The sequence below is a fragment of the Salvelinus fontinalis genome, chromosome 5 (assembly GCF_029448725.1).
Source record: "Salvelinus fontinalis isolate EN_2023a chromosome 5, ASM2944872v1, whole genome shotgun sequence".
NCBI classification, from domain to species: Eukaryota; Metazoa; Chordata; class Actinopteri; order Salmoniformes; family Salmonidae; genus Salvelinus; species Salvelinus fontinalis.
The window spans coordinates 6,344,411-6,360,206 of NC_074669.1; the positions used below are offsets into that span (position 1 = coordinate 6,344,411).

The 15,796-nt window shown below is 42.6% G+C and overlaps 1 protein-coding gene across 2 annotated transcripts; it reads left to right on the forward strand.

Moving 5' to 3' along the window:
* The first annotated feature begins 5,945 nt into the window (after window positions 1-5,945).
* Window positions 5,946-14,810, forward strand: LOC129854983 (ras-related and estrogen-regulated growth inhibitor-like protein). 2 transcript variants are annotated; one of them, XM_055922202.1, is made up of 5 exons: window positions 5,946-6,386; window positions 10,055-10,111; window positions 12,431-12,504; window positions 13,386-13,534; window positions 14,297-14,810. In XM_055922202.1, the coding sequence occupies exons 1-5, from the start codon at window positions 6,335-6,337 to the stop codon at window positions 14,580-14,582; spliced, it is 618 nt and encodes a 205-aa protein (XP_055778177.1). In that variant the 5' UTR covers window positions 5,946-6,334; the 3' UTR covers window positions 14,583-14,810. The 2 variants fall into 2 exon arrangements, with proteins under 2 accessions (XP_055778177.1, XP_055778178.1); XM_055922203.1 differs by lacking the exon at window positions 10,055-10,111.
* Window positions 14,811-15,796: the final 986 nt, after the last annotated feature.

The following is a 15,796-nucleotide window of genomic DNA, read 5'->3' on the forward strand; positions in this document are numbered from 1 at the left end:
TAGTGTTCATTCCTATAGTGTACTTCAGCTATCTAGGCTATATGCCCTGTCTGAAATATATTCTTTGGTTAAAGTAATGCACAGTATGTATTCAGTTTCACTTAGTTTGCCTTGTACTGTTCATACCTTTGTTGGTTTTATTCATATTACAACTTTAAAAGCTAACTGAGCTGAAATAATATATTGCCGGTATAGAAGACATTACAAAATAAACCGTTGATTACCCAGATTTAGTGGATTTAGGATTATAACTAATGCAATTTAAATGTATCATTGTTACATTTGCTAAATTGTCTCCTCTGAGGATATAAAACACTTGGTACCTAATGATCATTTAGTTGATCTGTAAAGTGCTTTTCAAACATTAGGCTACACACAATGCTCTGATAGCACTCACCCCAATGATGCACTATGCTCTAGCCATTTGGTGTCAGAATGCGCACCACTACTATATGTTAGTAATGAACCTCTCCTCCACCTACAGTGCTGGAGAAGCATATGTGCTTATCCCTAATTTCACTATGGGCACTTTACCATTCTGTCTCAGCCCCATGAGACATTCTTATGACACAGACATGATGTAATACCGTGAAGGGCTGCGTTACCCCTTAAACCATACTGAGAGCTGGAAAGAGCCCTTTCTATGTGTGTTGAGTGGGTTTATACTGCGACTTAGAGGGAGTTAGTTGGAGGGAAGGAGTGCATGAAATGATGACCTGTACACCGTAGCTAAGTGAGTTTGATGTTTTTTTGAGTATGTGACATTGCCTCTTGCGCAGTAGTGCTATACAGGCACGTGTAGGTCCATTTGGTCAGATGAAAAGTTGTAAACCGTTATGAATGGCTGAGTCTGGCAGCCTGCCTTTTATTTTTCATCAGTGGTGGAATATTTCTTTTCATTAAGAAGATTTTGAGATTTGAGGATGAGAGGCGACAGAAGAATGCAGTCTTATTCTCGGGTTTACTTGCTTTTATCAACTGCACATTTTATCTCTCCATCCTCAATCTCCCCGGCTGTTTTTAATCGAAGAAGATGTGTGGCAGCCCTTCTCTTTTTTGTTTATAGGATAGAGACAGAGTGGAAAGATAAGAGAATATACTGAAATGGCAATAGGGTGGATTTAAACCGATGCTGAAGTGGTGTTTATGTGCTTAGAGACAGCAGCTTAGACCGCTAGACCACCCCAGGCCACATCAGGAGCCTTTAAGTACAGGTCAGATCTGTGGCATTTTAAGTGTATGGGATTATGTCGCTTTGAGAAGAAGTGTTCTTACACTATTTATCAGTGTTATATGTTGGAGATGACTCATCACAGAATTGCAATTAGATTACATTTCATAAATCAATGAAATTATACACGGTATGTATAACACAGTGTATTATCAAATCTATTTATCACAAAGTGCTCAACAGCAAACTGGGCCCAAGAGGAACCTGATGTAACAGTCTGAAAAGGCCCAAACTCCTTGACAGGATACCCGTCCTCCTCTGGATGACCGTAGAAGATCAGGCCAGACAGTGGACGGTAACTCTGTCATCCTCTGGATGACTGTAGAAACCCCGTCCTACTCTGGATGACTGCAGAATTTTAGGCCAGACAGTTGTCCATGAAGGACAATTATTAAAAGGACATCCTGGGATTTGTACATACAGTTGAAGTTGGAAGTTTACATATACCTTAGCCAAATTCATTTAAACTCAGTTATTCACAATTCCTGACATTTAATCCTAGTAAGAATTCCCCGTCTTAGGTCAGTTAGGATCACCACTTTATTTTAAGAATATGAAATGTCAGAATAATAGTAGAGATAATGATATATTTCAGATTTTATTTCTTTCATCACATTCCCAGTGGGTCAGAAGTTTACATACACTCAATTAGTATTTGGTAGCATTGCCTTTAAATTGTTTAACTTGGGTCAAACGTTTCGGGTAGCCTTCCACAAGTTTCCCACAATAAGTTGGGTGAATTTTGACCCATTCCTCCTGACAGAGCTGGTGTAACTGAATCAGGTTTGTAGTAGGCCTCCTTGCTCATACACACGTTTTTTCAGTTCTGCACACAAATGTTCTATGGAATTGAGGTCAGGGCTTTGTGATGGCCACTCCAATACCTTGACTTTGTTGTCCTTAAGCCATTTTGCCTCAACTTTGGAAGTATGCTTGGAGTCACATAATTTTCCTGCCTCATGATGCCATCTATTTTGTGAAGTGCACCAGTCCCTCCTGCAGCAAAGCACCCCCACAACATGATGCTGCCACCCCCGTGCTTCACGGTTGGGATGATGTTCTTCGGCTTGCAAGCCTCCCCCTTTTTCCTCCAAACATAACGATGGTCAATATGGCCAAACAGTTATTTTTTTGTTTCATCAGACCAGAGGACATTTCTCCAAAAAGTATGATCTTTGTCCCCATTTGCATTTGCAAACCATAGTCTGGCTTTTTATGGTGCTTTTGGAGCAGTGGCTTCTTACTTGCTGAGCGGCCTTTCAGGATATAGGACTCGTTTTACTGTGGATATAGATACTTTTGTACCTGTTACCTCCAGCATCTTCACAATGTCCTTTTCTGTTGTTCTGGGATCAATTTGCCCTTTTCGCACCAAAGTACGTCTCTAGGAGATTGAACGCGTCTCCTTCCTGAGCGGTATGACGGCTGCGTGGTCCCATGGTGTGTATACTTGGGTACAATTGTTTTTACAGATGAACGTGGTACCTTCAGGTGTTTGGGAATTGCTCCCAAGGATGAACCAGACTTGTGGAAGTCTACTGATTCCTTTTTCTGAGGTCTGGCTGATTTCTTTTGATTTTCCCATGATGTCAAGCAATGAGTTTCAAGGTAAGCCTTGAAATTCATCCACAGATACCTCCCATTGACTCAAATTATGTAAATCAGCCTATCAGAAGCTTCTAAAGCCATGACATCATGTTATAGAATTTTCCAAGCTGTTTAAAAGGCACAGTCAACTTAGTGTATGTTAACTTCTGACCCACTGGAATTGTGATACAGTGAATTATAAGACAAAATATCGGTCTGTAAACAATTGTTGGAAAAATGACTTGTGTCATGCAAAGTAGATGTCCTAACCGACTTGCCAAAACTATAGATTTTTGCAGTTCGTTCTAGTCATTGGCAGCAGAGAACTGGAAGGAAAGGCGGCCAAATGAGGAATTGGCTTTGGGGGTGACCAGTGAGATATACCTTCTGGAGCGCGTGCTACGGGTGGGTGCTGCTATGGTGCCCAGTGAGCTGAGATAAGGCGGGGCTTTACCTAGCAAAGACTTATAGTTGACCTGGAGCCAGTGGGTCAGGCGACGAATATGAAGCGATGGCCAGCCAACGAGAGCATACAGGTCGCAGTGGTGGGTGGTATATGGGGCTTGAGTGACAAAACGGATGGCACTATGATAGACTGCATCCAATTTGCTGAGTAGAGTGTTGGAGGCTGTTTTATAAATGACATCACTGAAGTTAAGGTCCGGTAGGACAGTCTTACGAGGGTATGTTTGACAGCATGAGTGAAGGAGGCTTTGTTGCAAAATAGGAAGCCGATTCTAGATTTAATTTTGGATTGGAGATGCTTAATGTGAGTCTGGAAGGAGAGTTTACAATCTAACCAGACACCTAGGTATTTGTAGTTGTCCACATATTCTAAGTCAGAACCGTCTAGAGTAGTGATGCTGGACGGGCAGGCAGGTGTGGGCAGCGATTGGTTGAAGAGCATGCATTTAGTTTTACCTGCATTTAAGAGCAGTTGGAGGCCACGGAAGGAGAGTTGTATGGCATGGAAACTCGTCTGGAGGTTAGTTAACACAGTGTCCAAAGAAGGGCCACATGGGGACAAAGATTGTACTTTTTAGAGAAATGTCCTCTGGTCTAATGAAACAATTAGAACTATTTGACCATAATGACCATCGTTATGTTTGGAGGAAGAAGGGGGAGGCTTGCAAACCGAAGAACACTATCCCAACCGCGAACCATGGGGGTGGCAGCATCATTTTGTGCTGTGCTTTGCGGCAGGAGGGATTGGTGCACTTCACGAAATAGATGGCATCATGGGGCAGGAAAATTATGTGGATATATTGAAGCGACATCTCAAGTCATCAGTCAGGAAGTTAAAGCTTGGTTGGAAATGGGTCTTCCAAATGGACAATGACCCCAAGCATACTTCCAAACTTGTGGCAAAATGGCTTAAGGACAACAAAGTCAAGGTATTGGAGTGGCCATCACAAAGCCCTGACCTCAATCCTATAGAAAATATGTGGGCAGAACTGAAAAAGTGTGTGTGAGCAAGGAGGCCTACAAACCTGACTCAGTTACACCAGCTTTGTCAGGAGGAATGAGACAAAATTCACCCATCTTATTGTGGGAAGCTTCGGGAAGGCTACCCGAAACGTTTGACCCAAGTTAAACAATTTAAAGGCAATGCTACCAAATACTAATTGAGTGTATGTAAACTTCTGACCCACTGGGAATGTGATGAAAGAAATAATAGCTGAAATAAATAATTCTCTACTATTATTCTGACATTTCACATTCTTAAAATAAAGTCGTGATCCTAATTGACCTAAGACGGGGAATTCTTACTAGGATAAAATGTCAGGAATAGTGAAAAACTGAGTTTAATGTATTTGGCTTAGGTATATGTAAACTTCCGACTTCAACTGTATATGCCTCATGGTTATCCTGTCTTATCCCAACAGAAACCAAACTATAAGCTTATTTTACTCCATTATTTGTGAACAATGTCATTGTAAACAAACATTGTATAGCTTAAAACAATCATATTGATCTCATGGATGATCAGCATTTGCATCCCATAAATCAAGCTATGAGTTATTTTGTGGTTACATTTATCTAGCTCTATCCCTCAGCTCTTTGCCCAAAATAAATGAATGCAGTGACTCCTTTGTCGTCGTTTGAATCCCAGATTGCACCTTTAAAGATAATGAAACAGATATTAAAGGAAACATGGTCCGTCCTCATTTCATCCCTAACTCATTGCAATGTGGTAGCACTTATGTGTCCTCGTGTGAGGTCAGCCCCTCTGTATACAATTTGAAGTGAGATTCCATTTGAAGAGCAAATCCATATTTTAGTAAACATTTCAAAAGCCCTTTGTGTCTGAATGGAGTACCACGCAATATGGCTGCTGAGGATCAACATGTCATGGCTATGTTATTATTTTTGATTCTAGAACTGCTCGCATTTAACCTAACTTTAAACCAGTTAAACGGTGCCTTTTCAGTTTTCCCAAACAGTGTTAACCTAGGTGAACACAGCCAAGGAGAACAGGCCATTTTGACAGGCTGGGGTACAAGTTAAGTCTTTCTTCTGGAAGTGGGTCAGTGGCTTTACAGTCAACAGATACAATAAGATCAAATTAAATTAAATCGGATTGGAATGGGGCACAAAGGCCCTGCACAAGCAAAAGAAGGTCAGGGGAAAAATGGCTGAAATTTCTATAATATTGTATTTCTTGGCTGGTGTTAGGCTACCGTCTATGAAATTGAGGTTAAGGATGATGGAATGGCTACACGTGCCACATTTTGTGTGGTGGGAAGCTGAGGGGAGACGGATTGTTTGACGTCTCATCCAAAACAGCTCAGTTCGATGTCAGAGTATGATCGATGTTTTGATACAGAGTTTTGATGTCATACAGTATTAATCCAGGACTTTCCCACTAGCATGGCCACTAGCAACTCACCACCGGAACTTCTTCAATGTGTGCACTGTAGATTGTATGTAATGAATGTATTTATTTGTATGCACCACGAAGTACAACTAAATACATTACAGTATGTGAACAGTAATACTATAGGTGAATAAGGGGGAGGGAGCTGCACTTCAAAACAATGAAACCGTGTAGAGAACAATCACCCAGGGGGAAAAAGCAAACATCACATGGTGAAAAGAGGCATAGAATACTGTACAGTCGGAGATGAAAGCATAAAGAGAGGAAAGAAAATATTCACTTCAGTGACCTTGAAGTAACCTCCACCTTAGTGGGAGGAAAGACGGAGAGGAGAGAAAGAAACAGACAGAGGACAGACAGAGTACAGACAGAGGACAGAGAGTAAAAGAGAAAAAGGCAGACAAAAGGAGAGAGATAGGAATTAAGAGGGGGAAAGAGATAGTGGAGAGAGAAAAAAAGAGGGGTGTGCGTCTTGTGAGAGGGAAGCATTTGTGAAACCACTCTTTGAAGGGGCAGTCCACACTCTGTTGCTCTCAAGACCAAGAGGCATGTTAGTGTGCTAAAGCTAACCAGCTAACACAACAGCACAGCACAGGACTGGACCAGAGTGAGATCAGAGGAGAGAAATCAAGAGCGACATGAACGACATCAAACTGGCCCTGCTGGGCAGTGAGGGCGCTGGGAAATCAGGTGAGAGATCCACCGGAGAGCAGCGAAATCTCTAGGTCAGACAGAGCCCCTGTGCCTGGAGGGAGGGGAGCATATGGTAGTCAATATGCAGGGGGGGGGGGGGGGGGGGGGGGGTGAGAGATCTGTAATCTAATCGATCTTGTAAAGAGAAACAAGTTCAAGATCAAAGTCATACAAGTACACACCTGTATGTATGTGGAACCATGTAAATAATGGTTTCATCATACATCATTTGGAGGACTACACAACATTTCATCACGTGGCTCCAAATTGACTTTGATATGATGGTTATTATGGTCATAACTCTATTTCTTGAACTGCATTTGTATTTGTATTTATTATGATCCCCATTCATGGGGTCCAGCAAAATTAATAAGGCAGTTCATATCATTTTAAAACATTACAATACATTCACAGATTTCACAACACACTGTGTCGACCAATAATTGTTGGTTAAGGGCTTTAAGTAAGCATTTCACGGTAAGGTCTACACCTGTTGTATTCGCTGCATGTGACAAATATATATATATTTATATTATTTTTTTATTATATCAATATTTGCACACAAAGCCCTTTTCACCGCCATTTCCCTCAGAATTTATTCATTAGCATATTTATGTTTAAATATCTGTGATTTTGCATTGATTCATTAATGTTATGCTACATAAACATAAATAATATGAATTTTTCTAAATTTATCAATACGGTTGTATTTTTTGCACCCGTTACTGAAATGGTTCTTCCAGTTTAAATGGCTTAGTTAGTCTCTTCACATTGTCTCTGAACCTAAAAGTCAGTGAATGCAGGTTGCTGGTAAATAATAATTCCACCTGTTCGATAGTTAACTCTGTCTGGATTCCAAAAGGAATTACTTATCCCTTTGCAAGTTAGCATAGTGTGGATTGCAGGTAGGTTTGCAAATTCTGGAAACCTTTCCATGGTTGGAACTGGGACGGAATAAGCAGGAAATGTGAAAATTACTGATATCTGACGTGGCCTGTAAACCATGAGTTTCTGCCTACTGTATTAGGATAAGCATAGACCTTCATAATAAAGCCTTATGAGATGTATTTGTTATAATTACTTAAATTTGAATGACAAAATTCACCTAGGATCTTGCTCGGAGAAGACCACAGGGCTAAAAATGTCTCTGTCATTAACAAATACAGTAATGGGTGGTAACTCTACAATTCACTCGAAAAGGCAAGGCACACTGGGAAATTATATTGGAGGCGTGGCTTAATGGGGGCATGGCTTTCCGTCAGTTATTTTTGGCCACCCGTGAGTGAAAGTGTTGTGCCAATTTAAGTAGTCTATGGTAGAGGTAAACATTTTTGTCACTTACAAAGAACAAAAAACTTTTTATTGTGGTGCTACTCTATAAAGGCTAAATGTACATTTTCTAAATGCATACTTTGTACCTATGGACTACATGTAAGAAAGGTACTATCTGAGATATAAACAAGGGTACAATCATGTTCCTATAACTAAAGGCACAAAGGATGACCTTACAGGGTACCACCCCAGTGACAAGTGTTTATAGCTCTTTAAGAACAAATCTAATCCTTTATTTCTAAGAGTGTATGTGGGAGCATGTAAATAATTGTTTAATCTCACTGTTTGTCATAATTTGTCCCACAATGTGATAATATATGGGGGACCCATTCAGATATGGAGGGGAGTGTGGTCTGAGAAAACAAATCCGTTATGAGGGGTCAATCAGTGTAACTCTTCAATATGAGTATTTTGTCACATATAGTACTGGATATGCAGAATGACCCTTGATCAAATATAATGGCTGTACACAATGATTGGAAAAGAATCACTTAATATCCCCAGATATGAATGTAATAAATATATCCCCGGATATGAATGTTAAAAATATAGCTCCAGATATGAATGTAATAAATATATCCTCAGATATGAATGAAATAAATATATCCCCAGATATGAATGTTAAAAATATAGCTCCAGATATGAATGTAATAAAATATAGCTCCAGATATGAATGTAATAGGGAAATACTAAATACTAATGACAATGATCACAATCTTTATTATGTGTATCAGCTTCTTTGAGGGACTCGTGAGTTAAAGAAACCCCATGTATTTCCCACAATAAATCAATTGAAATTAACTTGGGAGGGACAGTGACTGTACAGTTGTTTTTCATTGTCTGGACTTGAGGGAGGCAGGGGGACTCATTAAGAGTCTTGTGGCTGTATGGCGTCCTGTCTGGTAAATATCAGTATTCAGTGAGTCACTGCAGCCTTCGGGAGCCCATTAGTGCACACCGTAGCAAAACGTTTTGCAATGGAAAATGTTTTTCAATGTAAACAAGTGTTTCTTATTGGACAAGTGCAGGTTAGCCCCTCCCTGTTGCAGACCATTTTCTTCCGTTTGGTGCCTAGATACGACCCTGGTATATGTGTTTAATAAAACAGCAAGGTGTACCATTCCCCCTGGCACACTGCACTGCAGAGTGTTTTCTGTGGAGATGCACCGACTGTGCTGTGAGGCTAGAACCCCAGAGACTGCGGGGATCTGAGTGTGAGAGAGAGGGAGTGTGAGAGAGAGGGAGTGTGAGAGAGAGGGAGTGAGAGAGAGAGTGAGTGTTTGAGAGAGTGAGAGAAAGAGACAGTGAGTGTGACAGTGGGTGTGAGAGAGAGGGAGTGAGAGAAACAGTGAGTGTGACAGTGAGTGTGAGAGAGAGGGAGTGAGAGAGAGAGTGGGTGTGAGAGAGAGGGAGTGAGAGAGACAGTGGGTGTGACAGTGAGTGTGAGAGAGAGGGAGTGAGAGAGACAGTGGGTGTGAGAGAGGGAGTGAGAGAGACAGTGAGTGTGACAGTGAGTGTGAGAGAGAGGGAGTGAGAGACAGTGAGTGTGACAGTGAGTGTGAGAGAGAGGGAGTGAGAGACAGTGAGTGTGACAGTGAGGGAGTGAGAGAGAGAGTGAGTGTGTGAGAGAGGGAGGTAGAGAGACAGTGGGTGTGAGGGAGAGGGAGTGAGAGAGACAGTGGGTGTGAGGGAGAGAGAGTGAGAGAGACAGTGGGTGTTTGAGGGAGAGTGCTGCCATTAAGTTACTGTACATTTTACAGGAAATGTATTACATTGTAAGTGTGTATCGGTCTGTTTCTGTGTTTCTGCCAGTATGTGTGTGTGTGCTTGCGTGTGTGCATTACTGTATGTGTGTGTATGAGCATGTGTGTGTGCAAGTGGACTGGAGCGCTTCAACCAGAGCTCAGTAAAACTCAACCTGGGGCTTCAATTGAGTCTGATGGCTGTGACCTCATCTCTCACAGAGAGGGTAGTGTGTTCAGAATCTGGAAAGGGAGAACGAGCAGAAATAGCCAATTTTGCTTGCCAAATATGCACACATCCCTCGAGGTAAACCCATCCAGGCCAAACCTTTCATGTGTGGGGTTAGATGAAACTCCTGATTCCTCAGGCTTTTGGCACCCTCATCAAGCCTGCACCCTCATCAAGCCTGCGTCCCAAATTACACCCACATTATAAAGTGTACTACTATTGACCCAGGCCCATAGGGATCAGGTCAATAGTAGTGAACATACTGTAAATAGGGAGCCATTTGGGGATCATATGAAAACACATTTTCCTCCACTGGAAAAACTGTAACCTTGTTTTCTTTTTCATTCGCCGATTTCCTCCAGCTGTTCTGGTGCGGTTTCTGACCAAGCGCTTCATCGGGGAGTACGCCTCCAACACTAGTAGGTTCTCCACACAGGCCCACAGCCCCACGATATCATGGCCATAGTGTTGTTCACATACTGTAAACACACGGCCCCACAGGCCCACAGCCCCACGGTATCATGGCCATAGTGTTGTTCACATACTGTAACCACACGGCCCCACAGGCCCACAGGCCCACAGTCCCACGATATCATGGCCATGGTGTTGTTCACATACTGCAAACACACGGCCCCACAGACCCACAGCCCCACAGCCCCACGATATCATGGCCATAGTGTTGTTCACATACTGTAAACGCACGGCCCCACAGGCCCACAGGCCCACAGGCGCACAGCCCCATGATATCATGGCCATAGTGTTGTTCACATACTGCAAACACACGGCCCCACAGGCCCACAGCCCCATGATATCATGGCCATAGTGTTGTTCACATACTGCAAACACACGGCCCCACAGGCCCACAGCCCCATGATATCATGGCCATAGTGTTGTTCACATACTGCGTCAGTGGAGCAAAGTATCACAGATACACTACCGTTCAAAGGTTTGGGGTCACTTAGAAATGTCCTTGTTTTCCATGAAAATATACATGAAATTAGTTGCAAAATGAATAGGAAATATAGTCAAGATGTTGACAAGGTTATAAATAATGAGATTTAATTGAAATAATAATTGTGTCCTTCAAACTTTGCTTCGTCAAAGAATCCTCCATTTGCAGCAATTACAGCCTTGCAGACCTTTGGCATTCTAGTTGTCAATTTGTTGAGGTATTCTGAAGAGATTTGACCCCCTGCTCCCTGAAGCACCTCCCACAAGTTGGATTGGCTTGATGGGCACTTCTTACGTACCATACGGTCAAGCTGCTCCCACAACAGCTCAATACGGTTGAGATCCGGTGACTGTGCTGGCCTCTCCATTATAGACAGAATACCAGCTGACTGCTTCTTCCCTAAATAGTTATTGCATAGTTTGGAGCTGCGCTTTGGGTCATTGTCCTGTTGTAGGAGGAAATTGGTTCAAATTAAGCACCGTCCACAGGGTATGGCATGGCATTGCAAAATGGAGTGATAGCCTTCCTTCTTAAAGATCCCTTTTACCCTGTACAAATCTCCCACTTAACCATCACAAAAACACCCCCAGACCATCACATTGCCTCTACCATGCTTGACAGATGGCGTCAAGCACTCCTCCAGCATCTTTTCATTTTTTCTGCATCTCATGAATGTTCTTCTTTGTGATCCGAACACCTCAAACTTACATTTGTCTGTCCATAACACTTTTTTCCAATCTTCCTCGGTCCAGTGTCTGTGTTCTTTTGCCCATATTCATCTTTTATTTTTATTGGCCAGTCTTAGATTTGGCTTTTTCTTTGCAACTCTGCCTAGAAGGCCAGCATCCCAGAGTCGCCTTTTCACTTTGACGTTGAGACTGGTGTTTTGCGGGTACTATTTAATGAAGCTGCCAGTTGAGAACTTGCGACGCGTCTGTTTCTCAAACTAGACACTCTAATGTACTTGTCCTCTTGCTCAGTTGTGCACCGGGGCCTCCCACTCCTCTTTCTATTCTGGTTAGAGCTAGTTTGCGCTGTTCTGTGAAGGGAGTAGGACACAGCGTTGTACGAGATCTTCAGTTTCTTGGCAATTTCTAGCATAGAATAGCCTTCATTTCTCAGAACAAGAATAGACTGACGAGTTTCAGATGAACGTCTTTGTTTCTGGCCATTTTGAGCCTGTAATCGAACCCACAAATGCTGATGCTCCCGGTACTCAACTAGTCTAAAGAAGGCCAGTTTTATTGCTTATTTAATCAGAACAGTTTTCAGCTGTGCTAACATAATTGCAAAAGGGTTTTATAATGATCAATTAGCCTTTTAAAATTATAAACTTGGATTAGCTAACACAACGTGCCATTGGAACAGGAGTGATGGTTGCTGATAATGGGCCTCTGTACGCCTATGTAGATATTCCATGAAAAATGACTATTGTAGCTGGAAACGGCATATTTACAACATTAACAATGTCTACACTGTATTTCTGATCAATTTGATGTCATTTTAATGGACCAAAAATATGCTTTTCTTTCAAAAACAAGGACATTTCTAAATGACCCCAAACTTTAGAATGGTAGTGTATGTGCAGTGGTATCTCAACACCAATAAATGTTTATCAAATATTATTATCCATCTGCCTAATAATGGTGTAGAAATGACACCTGTGCTTCTTGTTCTTAAAGCAATCACTGCACATTGATGTAATACATGGAAACACATGCGCCCTGTACGGGTAAATAGAGTTAGTTACCTCACAGGTTTCTAATGGATATCTTCTCTGTTCTAGATTCCCTGTATCGTAAAAGACTATCCATTGATGGTAGACAGCTGAACCTGGAGGTGTTCGACCCTTGCTCTCAGGTACAACAGAATACAACATAGGCCAAATCTTCCTAAACAACACCTGTCACAACATTGGGGTAGCGTTGTACTGCACTCCCGTGACCTGGTTTTCCCCTTGCACAAACCCCAGGAGCAGTCTAATGTTTACTTTCTGCAGTCACATAGACGATCCATACCGTAGAGTTTTAAATCCCATGAGATTTACGAGTGTATCCCAAGGCAGTGAGTGCCAATGAGTCTACCTTTGAAGAAAGAGAGCCATACAAGCTGTTCTGTGCGTAGCCAACCAGGCCAGAGACCTCAGAGGGTTTTTACTACAAAGTTCTGCTTTATTGGAACACCCTGAGGCTGAGGCCCAGAGGGGGTAAGGCCAATCTATTGTACTCTGCTAAAGCTCACTGTAAGCCAAGACCTAAGAGGAACGCTAGAGTGGCTTTAGATGCATTGTCCCATGGCTCGATCTTTACGGCCTCCACCTTCATAAAGAAAAACCATGATGTCATTAAAGAGAGAAACAGAGAGAGGTTGGTGTGAGCCTGGATGTTCACTGCTCTGCAGCACCTGTAGCCAAGGGGTACGGCGTGTGAAAGAGCTACTTGTCTTTTGCCATATACACCACGGTCACTGTTTTGATACAGGACTGATTTAATCTTATTTAACCTAAAAATTATTCATGCGGAGATTGTATGAGATGCACAGAATGAATCTTGAGAGAAAACGTCAGGACATTTTTTGAGAATTTAAGAACACATCATAATCATGTTCATGAACAAAAATGTATGTTTCTTATTAGATCAGATAGTCCCTCCCTTGTTGTTTCAGTCCGTTCTCTTCTGTTTTGTGTCTAATGAACACGTCTCAGTGTTGAGCTACCTAACTGTGGCAGTGTTGTTTGACAGGGAACTGAGGCTAGGTGTATACTGGAGGAGCCGGTGGACTGGGCTGATGGCTTTGTGGTGGTGTACAACATCAGCGACCGAACATCCTTCATCAATGCTGAAAACATTCTGCAGCAGATCAGAGAGACACGGATTGAGAACTGCAAAGGGTGAGAGTTCCTCTGAACAGGGAATTACATTTTTGGGAGGCTTGGTGAGAGGCAAAACCATTTGTAAATCCATGTAGTACCTCTGTTTTCTCTTAATAAAAAGAGTGGAAATCCACACTCTTTTCCTATTTTTTTGTTCTTTGTTGGACAGCGCATTGAGATGGGGAGACAGACTGGGTGAATGGCAGAGTTAAATGTCTCAGGGTGCGTTTTGTAACCCGTGCCCAGAGGGGCAAGGCATGCATCTTCACTATAAAGTTTGAATTCTGTGGCACTGGGAAAGAATTTGTCTGGAATAATGCTGTTGATCGTGTTAGGGATTCACCTTATAAAAACTGCCTAAACAGACAAGTGTTATATCTAGAACAGCCAAACAGACCGAGCGAGGGCATGAATTTGGGCCTCCCATATACATCAAACTGTCATAGACAAGAACATCTCAGTAAGGCAGTGTGAATGGGCTTCATTTGGATAGAGCAGCATATCTCTGGAGCTCAGTGGTTTGTAATGGCAGGATTTCCAGGCCTACAGTAAAAGGCTTGCTTTTTTAGTCCCGCCTATTAAAATGAGCCTAAAAACATTAAGAAACCATGTGTGGCATGAAGTCAGTTAGTTGTTGTCATACGCTTGAACTTTTCCCTCATATGAGATGCTAATGCCCTATCTTCTGATACCTGCTCTGATACCTAGTCAAACTAGAAGCACACCTCGATTCTCCAAATGAAAATACACTGACTCTCAGTCTCTGCTTTACTCTGCCAGGGAGGTGGAGGTGCCAGTCTGTCTTGTGGGCAACAAGCAGGACCTGTGCCACGCCCGGCAGGTTTGTGAGGAGGAGGGCCGCTCGCTGGCGCAGGAGAACCGCTGCCTTTTCCAGGAGGTGTCGGCGGCCGAGAGCTACCAGGAGATCGCCAACCTCTTCACCCAGCTCATCAGACAAGTGATGGAGCACCTCAAGTACCGCGCCGACCGACGCCGCTACAGCAGCTCCAAGTCCATGGCCAAGCTCATCAACAACATGTTTGGCAAGAGGAGGAAGTCCGTGTGATATCCCCAGAAAGACTGGCCGGGATTGGCTGAGAGAGACAGAATGGCCTACCTAGGACTACAGTTGGACTCCAATCGTAAGGATAATGGTGAAGAGGATTGATCTTTGATCTCCATAGCTTCTTCACACTGTATCAAATCATTTCTGGTTAACAATAAATTACTTACTTTAATTGTTTTCAGTTACAATGGTCCTCCAAAAATAAAAAATGCTTTTTGCTAACCACAATTTTTCAAGAAATTTCTTCCAGACTGTCTGGGCGTGGTCTAATGCCGCGTTCACGTGCTTGTGGGAACTAGGAAACTCTGAAATTCTTGACTTGCTAACTGATTGTAGTTATACATGTGCCATGTTTCCTAGAGTTTCCTAGTTTCGACTAGCACGTGAACGCGGTATAAGACGCCTGGTGGGAAAAGGGACAAGTTACCAAGTTAGCAGGGGAAGGGGGAGAATAACCCCAGCCCAGTTGAAATGGCAGGGATTTGTAAGGTTAACACAAGTTCATTATGGCAGAGTGGTTTGAACGTCTCTGTTATTGGTCTATTAAAATCAGTTGGGGGCAAAAAGATCATGCACAACCTGCTGACACAAAGGTCCTGTTGATCATATTTTCAACCATCAACTACTGAGAAGTGACGCTGATTAAAACGTTTATACTTTTCCTGTGTTGGTTTCATCAGCTATTTTGTCAGTGTTTTTTCCCCCAAGGTGAATGTAACCATAGAGATAGGAGATGAGTCCTTTAACTAACTGGGCTCCCGACGGTCTAAGGCACTGCATCACTACAGAACCTGGTTTGATTCCAGGCTGTATCACAACCGGCTGTGATTGGGAGTCCCATAGGGCGGTGCACAATTGGCCCAGCACCGCCCGGGTTAGGGCGTAGGCCGTCATTGTAAATAAGATTTTGTTCTTAACGGACTTGCCAAGTTAAATAAAAATCTTTATCTGTGCCATTATAGCATCTGTGACAGCCTCAATGGAGCTGTCCATACTATCTCCATTTTGAAGTAGTCCATTTTCTTCATGATTGGCTGATCCCTCCAGGACATGACTCCCACACACTGAGGCATGATAGGACTGTGTCCAAGATGTTTGACCGTATTTTTCAAGGTAAACTACTCACGTTCACATACGATGATTCATGGACCGTCTATATCCGGGTTGCATAAGGTTTGTACAGACCAACATCACATGTGCACTAGCACTCAGTG

Excerpts from the sequence above, each read along its gene's own strand:
- LOC129854983 (XM_055922202.1), top strand. The coding sequence starts at position 6,335 with ATGAACGACATCAAACTGGCCCTGCTGGGCAGTGAGGGCGCTGGGAAA. Across the intron at positions 12,505-13,385 it reads TGTTCGACCCTTGCTCTCAG|GGAACTGAGGCTAGGTGTAT; the intron begins GTACAACAGAAT and ends GTTGTTTGACAG. Across the intron at positions 13,535-14,296 it reads CGGATTGAGAACTGCAAAGG|GGAGGTGGAGGTGCCAGTCT; the intron begins GTGAGAGTTCCT and ends TTACTCTGCCAG.